This window comes from Orbicella faveolata, unplaced genomic scaffold, assembly GCF_042242905.1.
Source record: "Orbicella faveolata isolate gen_17 unplaced genomic scaffold, um_ofav_v1 contig_25, whole genome shotgun sequence".
NCBI lineage: Eukaryota > Metazoa > Cnidaria > Anthozoa > Scleractinia > Merulinidae > Orbicella > Orbicella faveolata.
The window spans coordinates 22,307,236-22,323,271 of record NW_028301553.1 but is presented as its reverse complement, the minus strand read 5'-3'; the positions used below and the strand labels follow the sequence as shown (position 1 = coordinate 22,323,271).

Here is a 16,036-nt window from a genome sequence, read left to right as displayed (position 1 = left end):
GGTTGATCTGTTGAAAGTCGTAAAGTTGACTTCCTTACAGTACTAAGTACACTGTGCCACAATTCGTTCTGGTATCATTGTTCTTATGAGATTTGGCTTTTCGGGAATACTTCCATCTGCCTGTGAAAGTAGTCTTTGGCCAAAAGGCAGGCTTATTACTACGTGTGGACCGGTGATAACTTCTAGGAAGTGGTCAAGTTGAGCAAAGTTTACTCGCATACGATGGCTCTTAGGCAGGAGCACAGCTGAGCCACACCCGTTTTTTTTTTCCGTGTTCTTGTGCGGTCCTCACTCGTTATTCCGTTATACCGGGCAGGCATCACTAGATAAGACTGTATGGCGCAAGGTCAGCCATGATGGCCAGAACAGAATCGCTTTCGGCAACTCCATCGTATGCCAAATGCATCCCGATGTTTTGGATGTTAAGGTGGCTTTCGTCGATGTCGAATATACCTAACAAAAAGAAGTGACGGTCAGATCTAGACAAAGTTATTTCGATTATCTTTAGTTAGCATTAGAATACACACTTTTTTATGTAAGAATATATTTCACAGGAACATCGAAGATGAAATGTGCGAAATTTTAAGAACGTTTTAAGAATAAATCCGAGGCTGACATTTGGAAAAGAATTTAATTTTGCGATTGAAAATTTATATGATTCTTCCTTTCTCCAAGGGGCAAAAATAGCGCCAAAAAGCAACAAGAACAGCACTAGCTGTTAACTGAAAAATTAAAATTACGATAGCAATGCACTTTTTAGTAATTTTCAAGGCAGGTATTTGTAGAGCGCTTTGCAAGATGTTGACGTGGAAACAAGTTGCTGACATGGGTACGACCAAAATCTATTGGATATTAACGCTCTATTTGCAATGTGGAATCCGTTGGCAGTATAAACGCGCCATGGAGGTCAGTAACACATATGAAAAAACAAACGCTCATAATGCATATTGCCCAATCAAAGAGTATGTTCATTTATATTCGGTCCAAGCATTGGAATCACTAGGCTCGTCAGGGTCCACCAGGACGCTTGGGCGTGGAATTTTCAGGTGGTTAAACTATTACGGTAGTTTTACACCGAAATAAGCGTGATCTAAAAAAACATGCTATCCCATTGCAATGTTTCAAATTAGGGTTATGATTACTTCTCTTAGGTGTATCGTTACACCATTAACTCCGCCCCTCCCCCAATCCCCTTACATATATACACTTGAGCAGAAAGCCTGCCAAGTTCACATTTCCAAAGATCTGCGTTAATGTATACCTGCCCTGGCGAGAAGAAGTCCTGCCTCAGTCTTTAAGTTTTAATCCGCAAACCCAGCACCAAAAGACCTCAGGTGAATTCTTATGTCCTTGTCACATTTTGCGATTGAGATACATTGAGAGCTGCCTGGGTTTTCTGCGCTAGCTCCGCATTGTCCGCTAACTTGAGCAGCGTATTCACACAATGTCATTCAACACATACTTAAAACACGATATCCCGATAAAACACGATACCCCAATATTTCTCTTGTTGAAAGTCCAATACGAATTCAGAACAACAACAACAACAAACACAGCGTAACAGACGACTCTGTAGCACTCTGAATTCACAGTGACGCGGGTATTTTTCGATATCATAATCCCAATAAGGTAAAGTAAAAGGGGTTCAAAATGAGAGTGCATTTAATCCAGTAAATATCTAAATAAATGAGATGATGTTCTATCCCCAAGTTTGCACGGTGAAGGATTATCTTTGTCACCATATAAGGAAATGTTTCGTTTCCGCCCACCCGCGCCAAACCTACAGTTTTTTTTTCTCGAAAAATTAATAATAACTACAACAGTAAAGTCGTCTTGATGCACCTTTTAGAGTGATAGCGGCTCGTGTCAAAATTTATACTTTTTCAAAATATTTCTTTAATTTCCTTGGCTTGATCGACCTTATACTTCTTTGACCAGCGGTCTCCTTGTGAATTGTAACGCAATCAACTGTCATCCGTTGCTTTGAATTCGTCGGAGGTGTGGTTTACGAATTGTAAGTCCAGGATTTCTTCAATGTCCAGAAAGCCCGTCAAAAGGTATGAAGAGCCATCCATTTCAAGTTACTACTGTCTGTGTTAGTGAGCAATTTCTGTCTGGAAAATGTTCTAATTTGATTTGATAACGAGTGCCTCACCTTCAACCCTTGACAAGCATGACGTGACCCGTGACACTTAGGAACTCGAGATCTAAATAAACATCCAAATTCTTTAATTTTTCCTCAAAAGAGATGGCAAATCACGTAAGATAGTCTTGTAAACATTAGTTTGTGAGTGACAGCAAATATTATTGAAGTGCTGAGTTTCGAAAATACATTATCGTTATGTTTGTGTGACCTTTCGACATTGGTATACCATTATCAAAGAGCTCAAATTTCACGAAAGTAGTGCGTGTATTTTTCGACCTCAAAAATTTTATTTTAAGTAGCCCATGGTTTTGAAAATGGATTTTGCAAGAAGAAATAGTGCTTTTTCACGTGAAATAAGTCTCGATTTACAAGGCGAGGTACCAGTCAATGATTTTAGGCCCTTAATTTTGTGAATTTTGTGGAGCAAAAAATCACTCGAATTATTGTAAATACTGGAAAATTTGTCAAAAATTCAGTTTTAATTTAAACTGAGAAAATAACCACGCAAAATGTGTATTATCGACTGCTTTATTTGATAAGTTACTTGCTGTTTCGTGGAAAAGGTGTTTTGATTTTCAAAGGAGGTCTCAGCGGTGTTCGGTATCAGACGCCTAAAATCTGGTCTGAGAGCTGCGAAACCAAGTTTATCTCCGTACGTCCAAAATATTTATCGCATCGAGGTAAAATATATATTTTCAGAAGTAATTCACCAAGAAATATCTTGAGAATTTTTTTCAGATTTTTCGTTTTTTCGCTATTGCACGGCCCCAGTTGAAAATTACTGAAATTGACTCTTAAGAGTGCGTGACGAGCCACCTAGTGTGACTTTAAAGATTAAACCAAATCAAACAAGGGATAGAAACTCGTGCCATAGGGGCACTTACAACTCGTCTGATCCCTCTTTCCACGTGGACTCTCACTTGAGAGATTTTTCGATTGTGAATATCCTCTTCCGCAGAAAACTGTTTCTTTCCTTTTAACTTTGCTAGTGTTTCTACTCTGACCCCCCAGTTATCCAGGATGTGCTGCACAATTGAAGCCTTTGTCAGCAAGCCACCTGTCTCCTTGTTGTGCAAAGGACAAGATTCCACTTTGTGACAAAATTTCTTCATCAGACTTACTGCCCGGATATATATCTAATGCAAAGACTGGCAGCATTAGTGGTGACAGGACAATCAAACCTTTTCCAGTGATGTGGCCCTTGTACTCGGACCAATATGTGGCACTTTGTTGAATCGCTTGTGATGGCTTCTCAATGTATAGTTCTGTACAATCAATAATTAAATAGACGTCTTCATAATCAGGTTTAAAGCATTTAGGTAAATTTCTTTTGATGGTGTCCCGTTCTGTAGTAAAGCTAAGTTGCCCAAGACAATCAGACATGCGATCAATCCAGGTTGCAAAACTTTCTGACACCTCCTGCTGAGCGATGTTGAAACGATCAGCCAAATCTTTCTCCAGTAATCCAGACGCAATCTTGCCATTGTCAAAAACAACTCATCAATGTCGCATAGCTTTCGAGGCCTTCCTCGGGATACAACTTAGGAAGGGCGTTTAGAAACATTTGAATATCCATTGTAGTAATTAAGTGAGAAGCCCAGTCTTGGTTTTAGGAAGTTATAAAAAGAAAGAAAAGTCTGGTAATCAGGGAGTTAGCCTGCATAGCAAGCGTTTCCGTGGGGTTGGAAGCAAAGAAAGACCGAGGAACGGGATTTTCGGTGTTTTGTCTGCGCAGAAAATGGCGTTTGCTCCCGAACCCCACAGAAACGCTTGGTACGCAGGCTATCAGGGAGTCTGGTATAAAATGTCATGTCCGAGTCGGAGGCCCTAAATCGACGAACTCCAAACCTCTCTACTACTTAGTCTTTGTTCTTGTAACTTTCTTATACGTTCCTGAAGCCGATCGATTTCCTGCTGACATTCACATGAACTTACACACGGTATCCATAAGAAATGCAAGCACTCGGGTAAGAAATACAAAGCTTGAATCATCTTGCTTAATCCACAAGTACAACGTTTCGACTAGCACCATGACACAATTTTCGTGAGCGCGCTAATACTTTCCATTAATCTACGTAGACATGCCGTGATAGCAGGACCCGCGCACGGCTGTCAGTTCGTCAAGTTCTGTCCTCTTGCAGAATTAAACAGCACCCCCTTCCCCCTACATCCTTCAATTTCGTCCAAAAATGTTTATTTAGGCTGACAGTGCGAACCACGTTACTTGCACGAGCAAACAGTTTCACTCGCCGCCATCTTCACCCACTTTGGACACTTTGCAAGTGGCCGTTTGTCACGCAATCCACATTTGCCGGATGGTCTGAACTGGGACCACCAAACAAAGTCAAGAACTTACTCAACTAACACCATGACAATTATTCGGACTGGCCAACAGAACGGCGAAGTCTTGGAATTCTTTAAAAAAAAGCGAAGTCTGGAAACTTTGTAAGAAAGAAATCTGGACAGCGTAGTGCGATTGACGAAGAAGCCTCTGTGGTTTGACTGTCTTGCTGCTTACGTTTTGTAAGTGGCCGCGGACGACTTTTGGAACACCCCAAGAAAAGTGATGTTACAGTATGTGTTTTATTCAGAGGTATGTACTATATTAGCCAAAGAAACGAACGATTCATTTGTAAATTTGGTGGTAACAGACAGGGGCAATTGTATCCATAAGAATTGCAAGCACTCGGGTAAGAAATACAAAGCTTGAATCATCTTGCTTAATCCACAAGTACAACGTTTCGACAGTTGATCATGAAGTTTCGTCAACTGCTCGCGCTTTGTTATCGGCATGACCTGGTTTCAGACCAGGATTTCAAGAAATGCTGCGATGAGACGGTTGTTTTTAAAGTAGAGTGTACCGGTTTACATGAAATGGTTGTGTTCGAATATTTACGCCAAATGTGATGGATGCAACTGTAACCGATTGTTTACTCAAACTTCACGTTTTAAAATGTTTATTTTTACTTAAAGACAAGTTCAGCTGTGGCCATGGGTGTTCCACAAAAGTTAAAACTGCCGATATTGAACGAATAATGTGTGCTACAGTCGTAACCTTCAAAAAGAAACATGTAGTAGGCGGAGGGAAAATCAGTTTCGGGCGATATGCACGTGCCGGTGATCGAAATAAATTTGCATAACATTAAAATGTACCAAAAGCAGCGTCTATTTTGATTTAACTGCAAATGTTTGCAAAAGTTAATCATGTGGTCAATCTAAAAGGAAAAAAAACCGATTACAAGTATCCTTACTGACGAAAAAGGTTTCCATTCGCTTATTTTTGTTCTTGATGAAGGTAGCTGGCCAAGTTCCATGTTGGTTTCGCGAATGACGAATTTACAAAAATCTACCACACGTTTATGTCTCTCGACGGGTTAGTTTTTTTCGGGCCGGGGAAGAGACTTTCATACAACATAATATAGAGTATGGGCTTTCAGAAAATTTTAGTTTCGACTTCAAATTCAATGTACCAGTGGGCTTTTGATGGTATTGAAATTAGCTAAAATTAGACATTTCGCTCACGAGCTCCGATGAAGGTACTTTTATCGGCCTAAAATATTATTAAACTTGGAGCTTTTACTGATCAAATTAATGCTTTAGAAACAGCAAGACATGCACTATGAGCTACCCAAAGTATATTGGTAGATATCATCGCGTTGATCTGTACGAGCGAAAAGAAAATGCACAATTTTCGGCCATTTTCGGCGGCGTCAGGCAGCTAAAATGACGATTTTCAAACCTTCCTCGATTTCGAAAAAACTACAGCGCTTCAGGACCTTTGAATGGTATTTTCGAAAACAACTCACTATAGAGGTTATTTGGGCAAAATATGTCATCTCATTCTCGGTATTTACAGGAACTGGCTCTTAATACTTCGACATTGTCCAAGAATTTTTTTTTCTAACAATTCTCAGGCAAACAGCTGTCTACAGGGCTCGAAATTGCATCTGATACGATCGGATGCATTTTTCACGAAATGTTGGGCGACAAAAAATCCTCCTTTTCAGTCGCAATTTTGCATCCTCCGCATAACCTGAGCTTTTTTTCCGCATAAAATAGAAAAATTGTTTCATATTAGCGATAAATCAGTTGCTTACCATCTCCACAAGTACAAATTCCAAAGAGATTGATTATTCTGAGGTAGTTTTTCTCCAAACACAGCGACAAAGACACGCCATTTCGCTCATGACGAATTTTAACCTCCAGGCGTTCCAACCTACTTTACGAGAAGAGCCTAGACACTAGTTTTTCATCGTGCCATATAATGCCTGGTTACTAAGTTACGCAAGTCCCACGAATTGCACAACGAATTTCTTCACACAAAATTCTACGGAAAACCTGTGTTAAATGAAGAAATACCCATCAACAAATACTAGAAACATATCAGGCATATGTCAAAGCTGGCGGGCATGATGTTTATTAAGTTTATTCTATTGAAGAGCTCAAATTGTGGGTGAGACTTCGAAGTGCTTTTCCGTTTCACTGTTGTTTTGTACTCACGAGCGACTTTTTAACCCGGGCTTTTTAACTGTATTATTTGACAAAATTTCCGCATAATACAACGTGTTTTCCGCATGAAGTTTCCCCGTTAATTTGTAATTTTTTTCTGCAACCTGTCAGATGGCATATGAATGATATTCACTAGATCAGTTCCCGTGACAGTGGGTTCTCTGGGTCACTGTACGTTTATTATTGTTTCTTTGTTTCTTGTCATAATTTCGAATTGTTGCAGTTCTGTATTTTGCTTTTAGCGCCTCTAAAGTATGAAAATTATTTTAAACTAGTTGCATAGCTGTTAGAGTTTAGAAAAAAAGCTATTTAGCTATTAAAAAAAAACCACAAGAAGTACATGACATCTGAGTATCTTTAGATGGCAGAAGACATGGAATACAAAGCTGTTAAAAGGGTAATTAAAAATACATGCATATAAGACAATAAAATTACCATAAAATCTGGGTAATAACAACTTCCAGTTAAAACTCGATAAATGAATTTCATTTTTAGTTATAAATTGGCTATCCCCCCTGTATTCACACAACAATCTTCTGATTATAAGGCCACCCAGATAATTTCTGACCACATTACCTTAGAGCCTGAGACTCTATAACTTTGTAACATTAATATTTGTTTACATATTACTATTATCTGGATTTCCCAGTAGAAAACTTCTTCTATTGTACATTTTTTTCTATTTTGGCTCAGCAAAAATCCTTTTAGATACTGTCCATGGATGATTTCCACAACATCAATGCTGTAAAAACACCAACTGAGAGAACAGTGACCAATGCTCTCCATATGGCAACTCCTCTCCTGAACATTCAGCCATCTGTTGATGGTGGGGAGAGGCAGGGGGCGGGAGCCTGGGAGAATAGGGGGTAGGAATCTGGAGAGAAATTCAAAATGCTAATTTTGTCATCCATTAAGGCTTCAAATACTTTCAAAAACAAGAACTGAAAATGTTACTTGACTTTCATTTAGTGTCTTTAGAGACTTCTAGGCCGACAGGCAAAGAAAAATTCACCCTTGGGTTCAGAATGGGCCTCAAAATGAAACCCTTTAACAGTGGTTACGTCATAGGTCATTCACTTGAAAGACGTGGGTAAGAGTAGCAAGGCTGAAAACGAAGGAAAAAAGGAAAAGGAAATGCCTAAGGACTGTGCAGCTAAATCACTAGGATGTGTTTTGAGTCTCTTAATTAACAGGGGACAGGAGCAGGATGAACAAGGGTGGGGGTCAAGAAATAGAGGTATGGGAAGTGGGAGGTTCTGACTCTGCTGTCCCTCCCCCCACTTGATGCAGTACCTTGTCCCTAAGTAAAAGGTAAAGTCTGCATAGAGCCAAGTGGCCCATCAGGCCAGGCTTATCTCAGTTTCTGTAGCATGAACCAACTAGGAGTATTTCTACTACCCCCTGGATAGGATACTAGTCGATCACAGGGTTACCCCTAGCATTAAATTCACCAGTACCCATATGTACACCTTTGTGGAGAGAGACACTGTGAGAGTAAAAGTGTTGTGCCCAAAAACACAACGTCCTTGACCAGGGCTTGAACACGGACCACTCGATCCATTGCTGAGTGCACTAACCACAAGGCCACCTCACCTCCCACCTTGTCCCTTAGGCCTAAACTTAACCCTAAACCTAAAAAAAAGGAGTCTGTAGATTTCAGTCAAGTTTACCTCTTTTATCACTTGTGTATTTGAGACAATTTCTAATTTCCTCGCTTTGCCATTCAGTTTACAGCACCAAAGCCTGATTTTAAGTGATTTGCAACTACTGACGGAACTTGTTTTTGCAACTTACAACTTCAGACTTTGCACAAAATTTCTCACTGGAGAAAAGCAATGTTGTAGAACTTAAGTGATGAACTAAATGCAATAAATATTAATTTGTAAGAAATGTATCTATTCTTTAATACATGCTTTTGTATCTACTATCCGAGTTAGATGTAGCCAAGATATATTACCAATGGTTTGTAGACGACAGTAAGCCAATTCAGAGACACAGTGGCATAAACAAACCCACTTGTTAGCCAATTTATCATAGGAAAAAAAATAAATACATATAATAATATTATACATATATAATTTATTGCCATCAGGTGCTATAATGTCTTGTAATAAAGTGGTTACAAGTTAAGTAAGAATCTTACAGAAGGCAGAATGATACAATACTATTACTAAGGTGATCATAATTAATTTCATATTGATTCAAAGCACGTGATATGTACATGATTGTATGATTACAATGTAAAAATTATTTTGTAGTGATTGAGCAAAGCTCATCTGAATTAAATTAAATGAAAGGAAAAACAGCAGCAGTCAATTATTCATGTAACTTGATACAATGCACATGTAAGATAGGGAAATAGAAATTAAAAAGCTTCAAATGACTGAGTAAACAAAATAAACTAGTGGGTTTCATTGAGGCGCTGATTACTGCCTCTCTGAAATGTTGAATGTCTTTTCAGCATCAAAAGAAGTGAAACTTGACCACATCCCATAAGTGGAAGCGGTTTCGTGTAAACAAATACAGGTGTTTGGGCATTTTAAAATATTTAGTTACATGTGCATACATGCACAGGGAAACGGTCTTGAAAATTTCCATGTACTATCAACATCTAATCGATGGAAACAAAAAAGACCTCAAAAAAGGAAAAATTGTCAATGAACCGAAGATATAGAGTGGTCTTAAACGTTTTCAGTATTTCCAGCGTTCGCTGCGGCCAACAAATCACAATATTTTCGATTTCTACTCCCTTCGTAAACGCCACCATTATATAAATGTAGGCTTAAACAATCTTTAATGATAGAGAAATATCTTGTGAATGAAATGAACAAATGTTTTATTCTTACAGCAAACGGCAGGTACAAAAAAATCATTTCACCCGTTCCAAAAGGCGCAGAAAGTCAGAAAGGTGATAGAAACGCCAAGACGCCAGTCTTTAAAGACAAATTCTTATCAAAGTTTCTTTGACGCGTTGCGAAATATAATCTCAATGAACAAGCACCACATGTCGGCGCAAAGTGAGTGTGAATAAAACGGTCCCGACTTACATGTACCTTAACCATTTCGAGCAAATTACACTTTAAATCCAACCAGTCTTCAAAATCCTTGCAAAAGCTGCATATAGGACAAATTTTCTGCTTTGCTGGATACCCATCGTTGATTTTCACAATTCTGAGGCGAGGGCGGCTGAAGCAACACGATCCACGCTTCGTCCGCTCGAGCTGGCTCGAGTCAGCAAACTACACATTACTCCACACAAAATGACTCCCCTGTACCGCTATTCTTTACAAACATTGCTTGAGTATTAAACACCCATTTAAGGACGTCAAACTCACCAATAACGAGAAGTATCAACGATATTTTCGACCTTAAAACGAAGCAAAATACCGACCTCAGAGACTCCTCGATCGAAGGACAGTGATGACCACTGACCAGTTACTGTGACGTCAAAAAACGTATTTCCGCGGTGTCGCTGAACACAGTATTTGATACCCGTGTTTCATTCACTTTTTTCTCTAAAACCCTCGATCCCTTGGTCGCCAAAATTAGCAGCAAGCAAGTTAACAACACAAACTTTGGTTTTTTGATAGTTTAGCTGACGTATGTGCCGTTGCCATGGCAACATGAATAAATATAAACGGGCCTTTAAAATCGCTTTTGTCGATTTTGTAAAAAATCTAGTCATTAGATTTTCTTTATAATTTGCATGCAGCAAGCTTGTAACAATACTCACAAGTTAACACCATTTTGATAATAATTTAACAGAGAGATCTTTAATTATCCCTTGTTGAAGGTTCACCGGAATATCTAGAATTTCCTTTGTTAAAGTTTAATTTTTTTCAATACTCCAGTTACTCATTTCCTAAAGTATTTTCGTGTCAAACTTCGTGAAATTCTAATGCGTGGTTCTTGAGAAAAGGGCGTATTTCCGAGAAAGCAATTTTTCATTCAATCGCAATTTTTTGAGTTACTACGCATGCGCTGCATTTAACTGGGTTCTTTCGGTAACAACGAAAAAGCTGGGAATTGCTGGGTTCTTAATTTGCATCGCTACCTTTTCTAACATATCTTTGTAATAAAAGATTAAAACCATCAATACACTGCGTTCAATGATAGAGAAAAAAAGCACAGATAATGCGGGCATTGGGCAAATAAACTGATCGCTCTATTGAGGGCATGTTTGTTTTTTGCAATCCTTGTGCGCACGCTGAATCACATCAGCCAAAGCGCGCGCGAAAACTGTGTTTGGCCACCTAAAGGTTCCTGAAGGGCATTGTTTCCGTGCAAAAATTAATTTACATTTTGCAACACGACATGAGCAATGTTTACATTGGCTGGTCGATTTACCCAGACTTCCGCGCGCGTCGCCATCTTTTTCCGTATGGCGGAGGTATGCGTTGCGAATCTACTTGGTTACCATCGGTTGCCACGAGGAAGTACAGCACACCTATTTGGCCTGGTTACTAAGTCGTTAACTCTGTTTCGCCAAAACCGAATAAAGTGCCTTCCAGAAAGTAAAGAGGTTAAACGGATGTATTAGCCCCGTTCCCGTTGATGGAATGGCTGTTTTTAAAGGTGGTGGAATATTCTCAAAAGTAATAGTCGTGGTTTTTCGTTTTAGTATTCTTCTATTCGCGAAGAACCAGTGTGTCACAGGTACCGTAAGCCTGGTTTTTGTGGTAAAGCTTTTTTACGCGTTGTCTAGATGAAACGTTACTGATCTTGAAACAATTTCTTGTAGAGGCTTTTTTGATGTGGACTGCTCCTCCTCCAGCTTGGAATCAAACTAACGCAGGGACTACCCTAGCTGTCATTCAAACTGCTGTTCATCAAGTGCGGAATGGAAATACTAATGAGGTTCTGAGGTGGAATTACACATTGTTATCTGATCAAAAACTAGCACTGACCACATTTTCCATTGGTGATGGCAGCGCTCAAGAAGACATTGGTTTAGTAATCAGTCCAGGCCCTTCTGGAACCCCATTTAATAAGTTCAAAGACCGATTCAGCATTTACAGCACGAGTCAGTTTTCTAATTTGACAATAAAAAAGGTGACTGAACAGGAGAGTGCTACTTTCCAGTGCAAGGTGCAAGTTGAAGGGGATTTATGGGCATACAACATACGAGTTGAGGTTACAGGTAAGAATTGACAGTAAGATTCTGGGGAAATTGATTTAAATATGTGTAGCTGGTTTTAACTTTAATTGAAAAAAATTATTTGTTTTCATTATGTTTGTAGCACTTAGTTACCAGTACATGTGGCTATATATATGCCCTCCATCTTCCCATGCTTATCTGATCTCTGCACAGGAGTGTTCTGTACAGGAAAGAGTTTTCTGGCAATTCTGATTTGCCAAAATCATAACAGGGTTGTTTGGGTTGTACTAATAGGTAATTCTGAAGTATACACGTAGTACCAGTCCCTTGGACTTTGATTGTTAACGAAATGGAAGGTTGCAGAAGGCTTCCGAGGCTTTTTCTACTTAAGGCTAATGTAAAAAATGTAAATCTTATTTATAGTGGTCATGCACTTAACTATACAAGCACTAAGCTTAACGAGTTTACAGGCATGCCACTGAAACAAAGGAAACAGATATTTCAAATATAGTTAAAAATCCCAACTGGCAGGAGGCAGACCAGCTGGCTATTTACAATCATCTTGAAACTAGACGCTTTGCTGCGTGTACCCAGGTAGTCGTTATACTGAGAAGCAATAGCTATATTGCAATTGAGCTAAATGTTCTGCATTTGAAGTTGTACAAAATTCATTCGAATTGATGTGCTTAAGCTATTCTGCTTTTGATTGCGTTTCTTGGAATCGATTAATAGCTTATTACTCGTTTGCCAGTCTTTAGGGTGTGAAATGAGTCAAGGTCTTTATATCAACCTATAAATGTTTCAGTCTATTTTCCTTAGCCTTTGTCGTTGTTATTTGTGTTTCTCAAGCAAGCGAGACATTTTGAATTTCATAGTTATGGCGATGCGTGACACAGACCTACGAACGCGGTTGTCGAAATCATATACTTATCTTGTGATTTTTAGCCCATTTAGAAGTTACAGTATTAGGAAAAGTGCTTATGTAAATGCTTGTTTGTTCAGTACAGACAATCAGTCGCCTAGATAGCCAAAGTAAGTTCCAGATGTTTACAATATTTTCCGGCCGCAATGTAGGCGTACTGCAGAGGTACACCAACATGGCGGTTCCATACTGGTCTCTGTACATTTGTGCAAAATATTTCGACAAATATCTGAGCTTGGGAAAATGCACAGACTTAAAAATTCAAGGAGTGTCATCTTTATTAATCTCCTATAACATCACAATTTCTTGATTTTACCCACTAAATGGTTTTTGAATAAACTTTTTACTGCGTCAGGATTGCGTGACAGTGCAAGCCAAGAATTGTTTTACTGGCGTCAACATACATTAGTTTCTTTCAGTTTAAATGTACAATAATTCGCTACATGAGTTTCACTCTTGTTAAGACACATAACTCTGTTACAAGCAAATAATGAGAGAATATTGTTTAGGTCGAGATTTTATCTTTATTATACTTTACGAAGTTTCTCAGAGCATTTTACTTAGGTGTACTTGAACAGATGAATTCGTAAACAAGTTCTCTAACCTTTCTGCTCTTGTTGCTCAGACATTCTTAAGCTCGTGCTGGGATTCTGCTTGGTTCGCGATCACGTCTAAAAATATGAAGACGCTTCTGAAGATGCTTTTTATCAAGTTGAAGAGTTGATAGCCCTGGTTGATGGCTCCTGTGGTATAACATGATTCATGATTCACTCAAAATGTTCGCTCGTAAATTGATCTCTCGCAAGGCTTGCAGCAACCCGTTCTGAAAACGCTTAATGTCCTTTAGTGTTGGTCTACCTTGAACAGTGTGTTCATTTGTATGTGATTTCATTGCCCTAGAAATCATGGAATCCGTGCTAACTTTTCTTGACGACAACCTCTGTAAATTCCATGTGCTGTACGCATGTACAGGTGGCGCATGCGCTTTAGAGACCAGATGGCGATTTGTGACTGAACATGGAAAAAAAACAAAACAGAACCGAAATTTACATGTTTTCTATTTCTTGAATGTTGCTTCTTTCATGGAATACAGACCAACTTTGCTTGTGGAAAATTCCTGCTTTTTCTTCGACTTAAAAGACAAAATTGTACCCTCCTCCAAATTTGTTGGCAAAAGAGAGAGCAAGAAAATACCCATTCCACATGGACGATATCGTGCAACCGTAGCATTGGGATCAGTCAACATAGATGTGTAATTATTGTTCCTCAATGCTTAAATTTTCTTAAAAACAGCACAAAAGTTATTTTCTTCTTCTGAAACCTAGTAGAACAAGCTTAAAATGGCTAAAAAAAGTCACATAATTTGCATAATCGATAGCATAAGAATTATTATAGTCCTTTCATATCCCATCTGCCCCAAAAATGTGGCATAATTTCTGGGTTTGTTTTTTAATCGTAACCTATCAGAACGCCTGTCTTGGCAATGGCTAAATCTACTTAACAAACAGATTACATTTTGCCGTATCTCTGTTCGGTAATAGATCACAGTACAGATGATGTCAAAATGTGGAAAGAACAAAAAAAGGCACAGGAGCTCTTAGGAGAGTGCGTCACTGATGTTCTTACCACATTTTGACATCTTCTGTGATCTATTAAACAATTAGATTATGAGCTCAAGATTTCTATTGTGTGATAGTTGAGGAGGGTGCATGCATAGCAATCAAGAGTGAACAATCTATTAAGAGTGCCTGCCTGTAAAAATCAGACAAATTCTTAATTTCACGGCAAGGGTCAAAAATTCGATTTCGCTCACATTCTTATGGTAGATAGGCTAGGGCATGACAAAAACTACTGGATAGTTTTTTTGGCAAAATATCCTTTTATCTCAAAGAAATATGCAAATTACCAAATTCCGTTAAAATCGTCATTTGATGCACCATTTTATTAAACAAGTTTGAGAGCCTCGCATGCGAAACCACATCATTCTTCCGTCTTTAAAACACTCAAATATTTTTGTGCAATGTTTAAATGTGTACTGGGTTGATTTTAGGAGATGATGCGTTGTCTTTTTGGGTGCAAAATAATTAAATTTCGAAGACATGCATTTCATTTACTTAAAAGTACTTCGTGAATATAATTAATTTTCACCATTTGCAAAACCTTCAAATGGATTGAACGTCTGGTGGTTGAATCACAAAAGGATGGTCTACAGATTCCTGTAAAAATTTCTTTGGGCAAATGATTGTGAGCGACGCGAGAGCTTTTCAAAGTACGTCAAAAATGCAAATATTTGACCATCCGTCGTCAAATTTCAATTTACGGGTTAGACGTATATTTTAGCATGCACCAAATGACTTGACCTGTATTAAGTTGAAATAGACACAGAGCTGATAATTTCGAAATGTTCTAACCTTGTTTGCTGTAAAAGGCAGCTCCAAAAGCTAATTTGACGTATTTCTAGCCGATCTCTCACCATTCGTCGCACAAAAAGCAGAAGTCTGCTTTTGTTTACAGAACGTTAACGTCCGATGTACATCGCCTACTGTCAACCTATTATTGGTCGAAAAGCATGAATCTGTGACCATCTTTCGGCGCATATAATCACCACTGCGTCTAAGTCAAAAACGTCTGAGTCATTTGTAGATAGTTCCTTGCTTTGCACTGCGCCAAAATATCACGTTTGATCGATTGCTGACCATTGCTGATAAGCGTGTTGGCGCAGCACAATCTTACAGCCGTTATATTTGTTCGTCACACAACGCTGTCACGGCATATGCTGCACATTTTGATCTATTTTCTAAAGATCATTCTCAGGATAAGTGAAACAACTTATTCATTGTTTATCTGTTCATATATATAATAATATGTGTATATTTATATAATTGTCACGGTATTTTATAGTGAACGTGGCCTTGGTCCAAATCACGTTTGTTGTACGTTCTAATGTTTCAGACAACAGCTGATAAAGCTAGTGCCTGTACTCCCTACAATTTAAAAAAAATCACAATAAACAAATTATAGATCAATAAAGCAAGAACTAGCTGAAATAAAATAGGAAATATTTCGTGAGAAAAACAGACTAAATTTAATTAGTAATTACGTGAGTAAACAAACCCTGGCCACGCCATTTTATTTGGCGTATTTTGTTTGCTTAGTGGCAAGGCATTGGTATGTTCGTAACAGAAAATAGAGGACTGTTGTCATTACAGTCCAAAATTATTGTCATTAAAATGCTGTAAATAAAACCCCTATTGACCAGTTACCTCTATTAAGCGTCTGCGGCCACCATTTGGTCGTTCCGATAAGGGTCTCTCTATTGTCTTTACCCCTATTAAGCGGCCACCCCAAATTTAAAAACTTT

At 38.6% G+C, this 16,036-nt stretch overlaps 1 protein-coding gene across 1 annotated transcript in view; it reads left to right on the top strand.

Moving 5' to 3' along the window:
- The first annotated feature begins 11,407 nt into the window (after positions 1-11,407).
- Positions 11,408-16,036, top strand: part of LOC110047876 (hemicentin-1-like) — a 60,256-nt gene continuing 55,627 nt past the window's right edge. Inside the window, exon 1 of the mRNA XM_089294635.1 lies at positions 11,408-11,795. Coding sequence (XP_089150761.1) covers positions 11,408-11,795 — 388 coding nt within the window. The remainder of the gene's footprint in view (positions 11,796-16,036) is intronic.